The sequence below is a fragment of the Pristis pectinata genome, chromosome 2, assembly GCF_009764475.1.
Source record: "Pristis pectinata isolate sPriPec2 chromosome 2, sPriPec2.1.pri, whole genome shotgun sequence".
Lineage (NCBI taxonomy): Eukaryota > Metazoa > Chordata > Chondrichthyes > Rhinopristiformes > Pristidae > Pristis > Pristis pectinata.
In genome coordinates this window covers 51,208,106-51,221,971 of record NC_067406.1, presented here as the reverse complement: position 1 = coordinate 51,221,971, position 13,866 = coordinate 51,208,106, and the positions used below count along the sequence as shown (strand labels likewise).

The 13,866-nt window shown below is 39.7% G+C and overlaps 1 protein-coding gene across 4 annotated transcripts in view; it reads right to left on the bottom strand.

Annotated features, from left to right (window-relative positions):
- LOC127567425 (vasculin-like) overlaps positions 1-13,866 on the bottom strand; it is a 68,053-nt gene that overhangs the window by 31,228 nt on the left and 22,959 nt on the right. For all 4 annotated transcript variants that reach the window (XM_052010313.1, XM_052010314.1, XM_052010315.1 and 1 more), the window contains exons 4-5: positions 8,051-8,174; positions 2,154-2,374 (exon numbers count right to left, since the gene is read on the bottom strand). In XM_052010313.1, coding sequence (XP_051866273.1) covers positions 2,154-2,374; positions 8,051-8,174 — 345 coding nt within the window. The remainder of the gene's footprint in view (positions 1-2,153; positions 2,375-8,050; positions 8,175-13,866) is intronic.

Genomic DNA, 13,866 nt, shown 5'->3' with positions numbered 1-13,866 from the left:
CAGCTTGCAACCTTAAACTGGACATCAAACAAAAGGGTACAAATGACAGATGTTCCCTTTGTGTTGTGCTGATTTTGTAAAATGCATGGAGAGCTTAAACATTTAAGTACATGACACATTTAATGGATTAAAAAAAATTCTCAAAGTCCTCCAGACAAGCAAGCATTCAAATCTAGAAGAGCAGATAAAGGTGTATTAGTATTAGGACCAAAAACTTAGTGTTGAAAATTTAAAGATTTGTTTTAAATAAAAATTGAGAGAATTGAAGATCTTGTGATCCAGAGAAAAGACAAACAGATAAAAGTATTGAGTCAAGAAAGTATGGGATGCAAAAGAAGAACAAAAGTTCAAGGAAGCTGGAAGTTTCCAATAAGAGAATGGACATTGATTAGGGACCAGTGCAGGTCAGTGTGCACAGGAGTAATGTGTGAGCAGGATTTGGAGCAGTTATGGAAAGCAGAACTATTGTACATATTTACTATGGAATGTGGGCAAAACAAAGTAAAACTTGGAGAGCATTTAAAATCACCAAACCTGAAGGCACTAAAAGCATTGATAATTTTTTTTTAAAAAACAAGGAAAGAATGGAAGTTGGTAATCTGGATTGTAATCTCACCTCAGAGTCAAATAGAATGTAGAGATTGCAAGGGGATAATGGGCAGGAACATCACTTGAGGTTCCTTGGCAACAACTCTCAGACATAGGCCCCAAGGCAAGGGCAGCAGGTGCAGGCAACAAACAATCTCCCAATGCCCTGTGTGAGTCACACACCATCTTGACTTGGACATAATCATCATTCCTTCAAGGTAGTTGGATCAATGTCCTGGTACTTGCTATGTAACTGCACTGCAAGTGCATCACAAGGACTGCAGTGGTTCTTGGGAACAGCACACCACTCTCCTAAAAAGATGCCTTGCCACTAAAACCAATATGCAGCGAATTAAAGGAGCTTCTTTTACCAACATAAAACAAAATTTGCCCCTGAAACATAGTTAGCTTTTTGCTCGAATATATCTTTGCTGCCTCTACATCCAGTCGGGTTAACTTAGTGTGAATATCATCATGTACTTAGCTATCTTATCCCCAGTTCACTCCAAATTTCCTTTCTTAAAATGGCTCAAAAATTGTATAATCAGTCACTCTTTCAATACTTCAACATTGTGTTTCTCTATATGTAAGAGGTCAGTTATAGTTGAAAGTGATTTGATAGAAACAAATCAGAAAACTTTAAGGTCAATCGCAATATTAATGATTCCAGTGTGCACACTTCTAGTAGGTCATGGTTATTCAAAATGTATTTCTTATTTGATATTTCTACTGTTGATGTGATAGATTGGGACAAGGGATGGGTAAAAGCAATGCATCAACAGGATTTCTTTAAGGCATTAAACTGAAAAGAGTGTTTGTAGGCATTTGCGCTTCATTCATTTGAGACAATTGATCTTGCTGTAAATCCTTAAGTAACAGAACCTCACTGAGAATGAAAATTAATGAAACTACTTTGAATGATGTTCGGATGTTACAAGATTATTTATATCTGAAATCATAATGACATTTTACTCAAATAGAAGTTGCAGTATTCTTTAAACTTAACTCTTACAGATAGGATTACACTATTTGTCTTTTAACTTCCCCCCTCAAAAGCAGTCTGATTCTCATTACTGGCCTACTAAGAATAAGGGCAATATTCTAACTTTATGCATGTCACAGAGAGGTCTACTATTCAAGGTACTTATCAGTTATGCTTCCAATCATACTGGTCAGGAAAGAGTGGGCCATGAGCATCCAAGTTTCAAATATAGCCATGAATGTGAAATGATCACACCGACAAGCACAAAAGAAAGTGCTCCTTATACCAGCTTGCCCATAAACTGACAGAGGGGTAAACAATGGAGGACCAAAAATAGTTAATTTTTGAAAAAAGGTAAGCAAAATATAACAACTTAAATTTAAATTATAGAATTTATTGCAACTTGTGTTCATGTTTCTGGAATGGTTTCCAAATTCTTACACAACATTTTAACTGAGATGGTGATGACCTAATGCACCACTACTGACATCAATGTGTATGATTATTTGATAAATTTACAAAATAACTGAGAATTAAAGATATTAACATGAAGTCTTAAGATATTTCTTAAAAATGAACCTACAAAATCCTCAGCCTCAAATTGTTTAGTCTTCTCCTTTTCTTCCCTCTTTCCATTTTCATCTTCCATTAAGTTATTCTCGTGCAATGGTGGGGCTTTTCCTCCATGAAAAGTACCACTTCGAGCACGGGAATTTCCTCCATGGTAGCCACTTCGTGGATTTACTGTGTCTGTGCCCCGTGCTTGTGACCGCCAACCATTCTTCTCTTTTCTTCCAAAGTTTCCTACAAATCAAACACAATTTATTCCCAATCTGCAAACAATAAACTAAGCCATTCACATGAGGTGAATGATTCTGTAAAGAAAAATCCTACAATATATTGTTCAAAATAATTGCAAAAGATTGCCCTTCAGAAGGGGAGGATTCACACTTTTAAGATCAATTAAATCAGTTTGAAGAGGTATGCAGTGCATAGCCAAGACAATAGAATCCAGTGGGATGATTACAAGTCTCAAGTCAATTGAAAGGAGTGGATTGACTGTGCAGTATAGTACAACTCAACCAAAGCATTCTAAAAACTATAACTGTCTCAGCTGTTGATTCAGATTCAGGACGTTGGGATAAGAAATGTGGCCAGATTATAGTAATTTCAATGTCTTTGCACTGAACTGCTGCCACAAACAACAAATTTCATGACATACTAGTCAGTGATAATAAAGCCGTTTCTGATTTGCTAAGCAAGCCAGAAAGCAAGGTATACTTTTTTGGTTTTTAATTGCTACTTTGATTGTATTCCCTTTTAGGCATGTAATAGGAAAAGTCAGATTTGTCCCCGGATAAAGAAATTGATCAATTAACATTTGTAATGCTTCAAATGTCATTATGCATCACACTATCAACTTCATTTATGAAAAGAAATTAACGTGCAAAATGAAAAGAGTTTAAGAATAGATGAAGGAAGCTGGCAGTGATTTTCCAAAAGACATTTTGTAAAGTTGTCAAAGAAGAGCTTGTTATGCAGGATTAGAATTCATAAGGTCTGGGGCACTGTATTTGCACGGATGGATTGAAGATTGGTTAACAGAAAATAACACATAGGAATAAACAGGTAGCTTTAGTGTTGGCAAGTTCAAATTATGGAGGACTTGCATGGATCAGCTCCTAGCACTCAGTTACTTACTATCTCTACTAATGAGTTCCAATGAAAAGACCATACCAAACATGGTGATAAGTAGGAAAGCAAGATGCAAGGATAAGGCAAATAGACTGCAAAGGAATAAATGTAAATTAACCGAGTAGGCAAGGCAGAAGATTGACTATTCTGTGGGAAATGTGAAATTATCCACTCCAGTTGTAGAAAAGCAAATTTAAATAAGGTAGAAGTCCAATCATTTAAAACAACAGGCTTCCTGGAGAATTTGTACATGAATCGCAGAAAATTAAAGTGCAGGTACAGTGAGCAACAGGAAATCAGTTGTTCATATTAGTCTTTACAACAATAGAAAGGCCATATTTAAAGAATAAAGAAGTCACGATGAGAGCACACCTGCAGTAAAGCGAGTTATCTCGTCCCAAGTGATTGTGCTAACAAGTGCATTGTATAGATCACCAATTGAGGGAACAGATAATCAGGAGAAAATTTGCAAAATATTGAAAAGCCATTTTGTAATGCAAGAGAGAATATAAACTGTCCAAATATATTCTGAGATAGCAAGAACATAGGAAGAGGGGGTGAAGCTTACTGAAGCGTGTTCAGGAGAACTTTCTGATGTGCATGTTTCTGAATTTGGTTCTAGCAAATAAGCCCAATTAAGTGGGGCAATTGTCAGTGGAGAAATATTTGGAAAACAGTGATCACAATAGGATAGCAATGGAAAAAGATATAGACCACACCAATGTAAAAGCAGTCAGTTATGGAACAGCCAGTTTCCCAATGGGATGAGATCAAATCTGTCCCTTATTAACTGGAATCAAAGCTTAGCAAGTTAAACCTGTAACTGAACAGTTAGAGGCCTTTAAAGTGAAAGATATTCTGTTTACAGTTTAGCTACATTCACACAAAAGAGACAGATAGTGAAATTAAAAGGGAAATATACTTCATGGAGGAAGGTATAGATGAAGAACTAACTCAAAACTTTACATTAATCTTCAAAGATGCTGCTGTTGCAATCTCAGCAAGAGAAGATTCTGATTCAGCCAAAAATTGAAAGAAGGAACAAAGCTAGTTCCAATTGAAGTGGATAAATCACTTGGTCCAGATGGGATGCACCCAATAATGAGAGAAATAAGGAAGGAAATTGAAGCAGCCATGGCCATAAGTTTCCAAACATTCAGGGTGATGCCAGAGGACTAGAAAACAGCAAATTTTACACCCTTGCTCATCCCAAGGATGTACGATTCAACAAGTAACTACAAAACAGGGCACAGTTTCAGTGATGGGAAAAGTTCTACAAACAAATCAGGGACAGAGTAAGCAGTTACGAGGAGAAGTGAGTGATTAGAGAAAGTCAGCATGGATTCGTTAACTGTAAATCAAATTTAACTCACTTTTTGTTTTAAATTGAAGAGAGACAGTTGAAGGAAGTGCGGTTGAAGTGGTATATATGGACTTCCAAAATGTATTTGTTGAAATTCCACGAAAGGAATGTCACCAAGATGGAAGGCCACAGAATAGTAAAAGCTGAAGCAGCTTTGGTCAAAAATTGCCCAAGTGACAAGGAAAAAAGTAGAAAGAAAGGTGCTTTCGTTTTTGGACTGGAGGAAAATGTGGAGTTCTTTGGGGGTCAGTACCAAGGCTACCATTTTTATGTTGATTTGGACATTCTGACACACAGGCACAATCGGCAGATGGCACAAAATTTGGGCTGTGAGGGGTATAGTAATAGACAAGTTAACTTTCACGCTGAGAAAAAGGAAATCTTAGATTATTTACCTCTTCTCATTCTTATCAGCATAAACTAAAGGATACATTTCTAATAGGGGAACAAGAGATCTGTAGGTGTGTGACAAGTTTATTGAAGCAGGTGGAAAGGTTGAGAAAATGGTTAAAGTTGCAGAGAGGATTCTGGGCTTAATAAGTTGTACAAGGGCAAGGAAGTCATAATAAACCGTAATACAACACTACTTCAGCCACATTTGGAGTATTGCATATAGTTGTCACCACCGTTCTTTAGGAAAGACGAGGGTTTAGAAGATAACTAAATGATTGCAGGGATTAGGCATGTTGGTCGTGTGGCTAGACTGAAGTTGGGGTTCTCTTCAGGATAGAGGTAGTTGCAAAGAGATCTGACAGGGGTATTTAAAACCAAAAAGAGCTGAGACAGAAAACATACATAACTATATCCCATTGGTAGATGGGTCAACAACTAGGATACATAGAACACAGAACAGTACAGCACAGGAACAGGCCTTTTGGCCCACAATATCTGCACTGAACAAGATGCCAAATTAAACCAATTCTCTTCTGCCTGTATGTGATCCATAGCTCTCCATTGCCTGCATATTCATGTGTCTATCTAATAGCCCCTTAAATGCCACCATCATATCTGCTTCCACCACTCCCCCGGCAGTCCACTCCAGGCACCTACAAGTCTATGTAAAAGAAAAATTGCCGCGCACATCTCCTTTAAAAACTTTCCCCGTCACCTTAAATGCATGCCTTCTAGTACTTGACATTTCTACCATGGTAAAAAGATTCTGATTGTCTACCCTATCTATGCCTCTCATTATCTTATAAATTTCTATCAGGTCTCCCCTCAGCCTCCGACACTCCAGAGAAATCCAAGTTTGCCCGACCTCTCCTTTTGCTCATACCCTCTAATCCAGGCAGCATCCTAGTAAACCTCTTCTGTACCCTTTCCAAAGCCTCCACATCCTTCCTCTAAGGGGGAAGACCAGAATTGCGCACAATACTCTAAATATGGCCTAACCAAAGTTTCATATAGCTGCAACACAACTTCCTGACTCTTCCACTTAATGAAGACAAGCATGCCATCACCTTCTTTACCACCCTATCCACTTGTGTGGCCACTTTCAGTGAATTATGGACTCTGACCCCAAGATCCCCCGTACATCAATGCTGCTAAGAGTCCAGCTATTCCCTTACATTAAACCTCCAAAAGTGAAACACCTCACTTGCTCAGATTAGACTCCATCTACCATTTCTCCACCCATATCTGTAACTGATCTATACTCTGCTGTATCCTTTGACAGCCCTCTACACGGTCCACAACTCCACTAATCTGCATGTCATCTGCAAACTTACAAACCCATTCCTCTACATTTTAATCCATTTATATATAATCACAGAGGCCCCAGCACCAATCCCTGCGGAACACCACTGGTCACAGACCTCCAGGCAGAATAACACCCTTCCATCACTACCTTGGAAAAGCCAATTCCAAATGCTGACTACCAAGTCACTATGGATCCCACGCATCTTAACCTTCTGGATCAGCTTACTATGAGGGACCTTATCAAATGCCTTAAAATCCATCTAAACAACATCCACTGCCCTACCATCAAACACCTTTGTCACCTCCTCAAAAAAACTCAGATGAAGTTTGTAAGACATGATCTGCCCTGCACAAAGCCATGCCAACTGTTCCCAATTAGGCCACGTTTTTCCAAGTGCACTCAAAATCTAGAATGATAATTGACAAAGAACCAAGTGACAATTCTTTCTTTAATTTACACACCGAGTGCTTTGGGCCTAGATTCAATTAGAGCACAGAAAAAGGAGCTGGATAATGAAAGGATTTGTAGGGCTTGGCAAAGAGGGCTGGGGAAGCGAGATTACCTGGATTGCTCTTACAGAGAGCCAAAACAGACAACAGGCCAAATGGACTCCTTCCATGTTGTAACCAATCTGTGCTACTTTACCCAAGGAAGGATATACTTCCCATTGAGGAATTGCAATTATGATTCACCAGATTCCAGGAATGAGATGGATCAGAGAGCAGTTCCCCCGAGAAAAGGATTTGGTAAAGTGAGCCTCTTGTTCTCTAGAATTTAGCAAAAGGAAAGTTGATTCACCAAAACAAAATTCTGAAGGCTCAACAAGGTAACCAGCTCATCTAGATCTAGGGAGTCACAGTCTCAAGAGAAATGTCATCCACATAGCATTGCGATGAGAAGATTCTTTTGTCAGAATTATTAACCTTTGGAATTTTCTCCTGCAGAGAGCAGTCTTTGAGTGCAATTAAGAAATGAATTGAACTTTGCTCACTTAGAGCACCAAGGAATTTGGAGACAGGGTAGTAAAGGAGAATCAAGGTAGAAGGTTGGCCTTAATTTTATTGAATAGCTTGAGGGGCCACATGGCCTACTCCTTCCCTTATTCCTTCTAGTCTAAACCTAGACTTCTGGCTTCAAGGGAAACAAACTACATAAGGCTAAAGGGAACAATTAAATTAATTCCACCTAATTAGTTATATCCAATTTCAATACAGGATACAAAAAGAATACATCAAAATAATGTACATCCTTTGAGTTGTGCAGATTTTGCAATGGATCACTGTCCAAAATGAACCCAACTAAATGTTTATGAACAACATTGGTGAATACCAAGACAAGATTTAACTAATAAATAGAACATGTACAGAATGTTTAAACACAAGTTAAACCAATGTAATCTTCACAGAAAATTTGATACCAAATAAGGCAAGAGATCAGAAAGATAAAAATCATATCCTGAAGTTTTATGTTTAGGCAAGCCTGGCTATATTTAATGACACTCCTGAACAAGTTGCATCTCTGTACAACCCTTCGGTGTATGGAAAAACTGAATTACATCATAGGAAACAAATTACAACCCGAACTGAATGTTCAAAATGAGTTTCAGAGTAAAGGTATCAACTCCAATGTCTATAAAACCATAACACTACTTCATAATACTATTTTCACCTCTAAACACATTTTAATTCTCCAACCACACTTATTAGCTGATAAATTAACACACCTCCACCAGAACGTGCCCCAGCAGACTCCAAGCTATCTGAAGAATTGTGTCGCCTGCGATTCACATCATAACGATTATCCGGTCGGACAAATGTTTCAGGATTCTTTTCAACGTTGAGTGACTGCTGTGTATATATAAAATGTAGAAGAGAGTGAAAAAAGGCACTGAAATCAGACATCAACAACTTCAGACTTTTTAAAAAAAGTACAAAATTAATTGGTTTAAAGTGAAATTTCTTATGATTTGGACAAATACATTAGTCAATGCGTGGACAACAAGAATCAAAACAGTCACAACAAGAGGACTAGACAAATAATTTGCTCTTACAATCATCAGTTGATGGTAGAACCAGAACATCCAAAAGGTTTCTCAATTAATTGGTTTATCTGGATGATGCAATATTCCCTCTCCATTAGAGTGAGCCAACATCACAAATACAGAAATCCTGAAGTGGGAATCCATAATACACTACAGCACAGGAGGAACCATTCAGCCCATTGTGCTGGACCTCAGAGCATTCTCACTGCCCACTAACCTTCCTTGTAAACCATTCTCCACATCTGACCCCCTCCCCCAACAAGATTCTACCAGCTATCTACACTGGAGGAAATTTGCAGTGACCAATCAACCTACACATCTCTGGGATATGGAGAAAATTGGAGCACATGAAGGAAACCCATAGAGTCAAAGGGAGAACATGTACATTCCAAATTGACAGCACCAGAGGTCAGGATTAAACCAGAGTCATCGGCACTGTGAGACCCACCCCCCAAGTCATCTCTTTTCACTGGTACATCGGCAACTGCATTGTTGCTGCTTGCTGCACTCACACAACTTTTAGCAGGAGTGAAAAGATCTTATCTTCACCCAAAAGATACTCTGCCTTTGGCTTGTATATCACAGCTACTTTGCCAAATGCAATAGATTCAGAGGACAGCTATTCAAAAATGGTCACCCATTAGAATGATATGAACCATCAGCAAAATTGGATTCCACCACTATAATCCCTTAGTCTGGCACATCCCTCAGTTTCCTGTGAGCATTAAGCAACAGAACCAATTATTGTCCAACCAAGAGAATGAGAAAACATGGCAGGAGCAGTATCATGCACCAAGCTGGTGAAACAACAACATAATTTACTCAACAGCTGACAAGGCCAAGTGATTCTGCATCCAATCAGATCAAAGCTCTGAAGTCGTGCATATCCGAATGTTGATAATGGCAAACCATTAAATAACAAGTGGGAGGAAATCCATCTCCAGTCACAGAGGGAACATGAAAACTCCACAGCACCCGAGATCAGCCTTAAACCCAGGTCCCTAGAGTAGTGAGGCAGCAGCATGAATTGCTGCACCATTGCGCAAAGGCATTCCTCCCAGCAGCTGAAGAGGTGCTCCCCATATCACAATACAGATTCTGTCCAATGGGAGGCACAGTGAACAGGATATTCACAGTATGACAATTCCAAGGAAAACTTTTGAGCAGCAACTACTAAACATGGTGTTTTTCACCCTCACCAAGGCCTTTGACTCCAGTCAAGAGGAACATTGGAGTACCCTCAAGTTCAGCTGTCCACAGAAGTGTGTCCACAATGGTATACTAGCCACATTACCACTACAGAACCAATCTCAATAAGACCAATGTCAAACAAGGCTGCATCATTGACCAAACACTATTCTCAATCTTTCTTGCAAAAATGTTGCATCACACCTCCAACAAACTTCCCACAAGTGGAGCAAATCTTCACAACGAAGGGGAAACCGTTCAACCTACAGTGACTACACTCCAAAACCACGGTCACCCAAACCTCAGTAGTTGAGCTAGGTGGCACTTGCGTTTATACATTCTCCAAGACATTGTCTATATTCATTGAAGCATACGAAAGGATGAGTGACACGTGCAACATCTGAAAGACAAAGGTCCTCTACCACTCTGTCTCTCCTGCACCGCAGTCTTCTGACAATAAAAGGTTCATGGCAAGACTGAAAGAAAATATATACTACTTCCCATATCCAAGGAGCTACCTCTCAGCGAAAGGCAGACATCGATAATGAAAAGTACCAGCACAGAAACTGATTGAGGAAAAAAAATCTGAACATCAAGACCTCAGACCAGGCACAAAACTCATGTGTTCCAGCCAGCAGTAACCTCTGCTATACTATGAGGTCCTGCGACCTGGATAACCTACAGCAGGCACCTCAAGGCACTGAAAAAATACCGCCAATAATATCTACACAAATCCTCCAAATTCACAGAAAAGATATCAACATCAGAATCCTCTCCCACAATACCAGCCACAGCACTGAGACCCTTTCAACACTCAGTCAGCAGCATTAAGCAGGCCACAATGTTCACATGCCAAACTCCAGGTTCGGAAAACAGATAATCCATTCCAAGCTCTGTCGTAGAAAATTAGCAGGTAGACAGAAAAAAAAAGATTCAAGAACGCGCTCAAAGCTTCTTTGAGGAAGTTGATCATCCTCACTGGAAATCTCTGGCCCCTGGCTGCTCATAGTAGAAAAGCAGCATTCACTCACCAACTTTTATCGATGTACCATAGAAAGCATCCTATCTGGATACATCATGGCTTGGTATGGTAACTGCTCTGCCCAGAACCACAAGAAACTGCAGAGAGAGTTGTGGACACAGCCGAGCGCATCACAGAAACCAGTCTCCCCTCCATGGACTCTTGTCTTTATCTCTCATTGCCTTGGTGAAGCAGCCAGCATAATCAAGGATCCTACCCACCCGGGTCATTCACTCTTCTCCCTTCTCCCATCAGGCAGAAGATACTGGAGCCTGAGGGCACATACCACCAGGCTCAAGGACAGCTTCTATCCCACTGTGATAAGCCTACTGAATGGTTCCTTTATACAATGAGATGGACTCTTGACCTCTCAATCTACCTTGTTATGGCCTTGCACTTTATTGTCTACCTGCAATGCACTTCCCGGTAGCTGTGACACTTTACTCTGTATTCTGTTATTGTTTTTATCCTGTACTACCTCAATGCACTGTGTGATGAATTGATCTGTATGAACGGTATGCAAGACAAGTTTTTCATTGTACCTTGGTACAAGTGGCAATAATAAACCCATACCAATTGGTATTGAGAATAGACGTCATGTATCAAGAGCAGAGAGAAGCCCTGCATTATTGAGGGAAGGAGCACACAACCTCAACCTACTCACTAAACTGCCCCATTAACCATCCTAACCTATCTGTGGAAGGATTTGCAGTTCCCATTGATTTTGTGGGTTTTGAGGAAGCCCGAGTAGAAACAAGTTATTTGTGATGCAGAGGGAATGCCTAAAAAAAATTCACCCTGACAACATCCTATCTGTAGTGCTGAAGACTTATGCTCCCAAACTAGCTGTGCCCCTATTCAAGCTATTCCTGTGCTTGTCCTGTCCAGTACAGCTGCGAGACTGGCAACCCCAAGTAATTTTTCAGGCCCACAAAACATGAAGCTTGTCAATGATACTAAATTTGGCAGCACAAGGTGATAGTAAAGGGAGAAAGTCAGAGGCTACAGTAAAATATCAATGACTGGTTAAATGGATACAAAGTGACAAATGGAATTCAATCAAGGGAAATCATGAGGTAATACAAATACAGATAACAAACATAGCAAGTAAATACAAGATAAAAGGATACTCAGAAGTGCAGAGGAGCCAAGAGAGCTTGGATTCAAAATCTAGAAAGCCCCTGAACATAGTAGGATGAGTAGAGAGGATAGACAATTAATGGGATACTTTCCTTGATTAGCTGGGGTAAAGAACACAAGCAGGGTGATCATGGTGAAGTGGCATAAAATGTTAGTTAGACCATACCTCAAGACTGTTCACAAGTTCTGGCCATGCATAGAGAGGATATTTACAAGGATGCTGCCAATGCAGGAGAATTTCTTCTGAACACAGGAAATTTAATGGAGCAGGGCAAATTGAGAGGCAGAGATAGGATAACAAGGGCCCATTTCCCTTCAGGGGCAAAAATTGAGGTTTTAAAGTTAATTCACAGAAGAGGGAATTACAAGGGAATTGAGGAACACAAATTACAATAAATGTGGGAATCTGGAACTCTATCTTTCTCTAGGATTAGATGGTGGCAGCTCATTTGGAAAGCACTTAAATGAGTAATTGAAAAGTCACAATTCTAAAGTTTGCGGACAAAGGTAGGCAGTAGGACGAGTCTAATTAGTTAATTTTTGGCTCGCAAGGGAACACTAGGCCAAATTGGTCTCCTTCTGCACCACAGTTACTGCTATCCTAGACACATCCCATCTACAAAATGCAGAACAAATATCTGCCCAATTACCTTGCCACCAACTGACCTCCATGACCAAAGTGATGGAAATGTCATTGGTATCAAAAAGCCCAGTCACCATTAACCTAGTTATCAATGCTCAGCTTGTATGCTGCCAGGATCAACTGGCCTTGCCCCAACCATTGGTTTAAAATAAAAAGCAGAATTCCAGAAGTGATATGAAAATTTTGGCCTTTTGCATCAAGGTAACATTTGCTTCATTATGAAGTCAGTAAAATTGACAATGAGAACTGTGGAGAAAACTCCCCACAGGCTAACATTATGAGCACAAAAGATGACAAATATCAACACTGGAAACCAATCAACTCGATCCAGGTATATTACTGCAGCGGTTTCTCAGGGCAGTGGACCATGCCTAACCACCTCCAGGAGCCTCATTACTGACATTCCATGAGGTTCAGGAGTGGGGATATTTGCTAATGATTAATTGGATGCAAGTCCATTCACTATTCCTCAGATAATGAAGTAGCCCAGGTTTATAAGTGGCAAGAGCTACAGAACATTCAGGCTTGAGCTAACGAGCAACTTAGAAGTGTCAGATAATAACCATCTCCATCAAGCAGAAGTCACTTACCCCTGACAGTTAAATCATATTATTACAACCAAATTCACCATCAACATTATAGGGGTCACCATCTACCAGAAATTTCAGTCATAAATATAGTGATTAAAAGAGCAAGTAAGAGGCCGGATACTAAGAGGAGTGAGTCCAAGTCTCTTTCATCTACAAAGGAAAAATTGGAAGTATGATAAAATGTCTCCATTTGCCTGGGTTAATGCATCTCCACCTCAAACAGCACAATACCATGCAGGACTAAGCATCCTGCATGTCTAACACTCCAGCCACTTTACACTTTCACTCCCTCAACTATCCATGCATCATGACTGCACACAGTGTTAACACACACTTGACGACTTCTCAAGACCCATCTGACAGCACCTCCTAAACATGCAATGTCTAGGAATGGAGAAGGACAAGAGCAGCCAGTGCAAGGGATGTTTACAATCTCAAAATTTTCCAAGTTACATATCATCCTTACTTAGAAAGCCATTGCTTTTATTTTATTATCAGTGAGTCAATACCCTGGAACTTCCTATCAAACAACACTAACTTCACCACACTGGATTCACTAGTTTAAAGCAGCAGCTCACCAAGATCGTGCAATTAGGGATGGGCAATAAACATCGATCTTGTCAATGGCAGCTTTACACTATCAAGTATTGCTTCAAACTATTTCCTGCAACTTTTGCTTTAGTTTTGGAAGAGAATCCATACCCATATTTCTGAAAGGAGTTTTGAAGGAAGCACTTTAGCCACTAGTTCTGGAAGAACATAGAACATGTTCTTTGCTGGCTTGTTCCACCCAAACAAACCCAAAAAACAATACATGCCAAAATTTGGGGGGGGGAAAAAAAAAATCACACAATTTGTTGTTATTTATTATTTTCACTTTGGTCATCAGTTGTTTGCAAATTTGTTTGCAGACTGG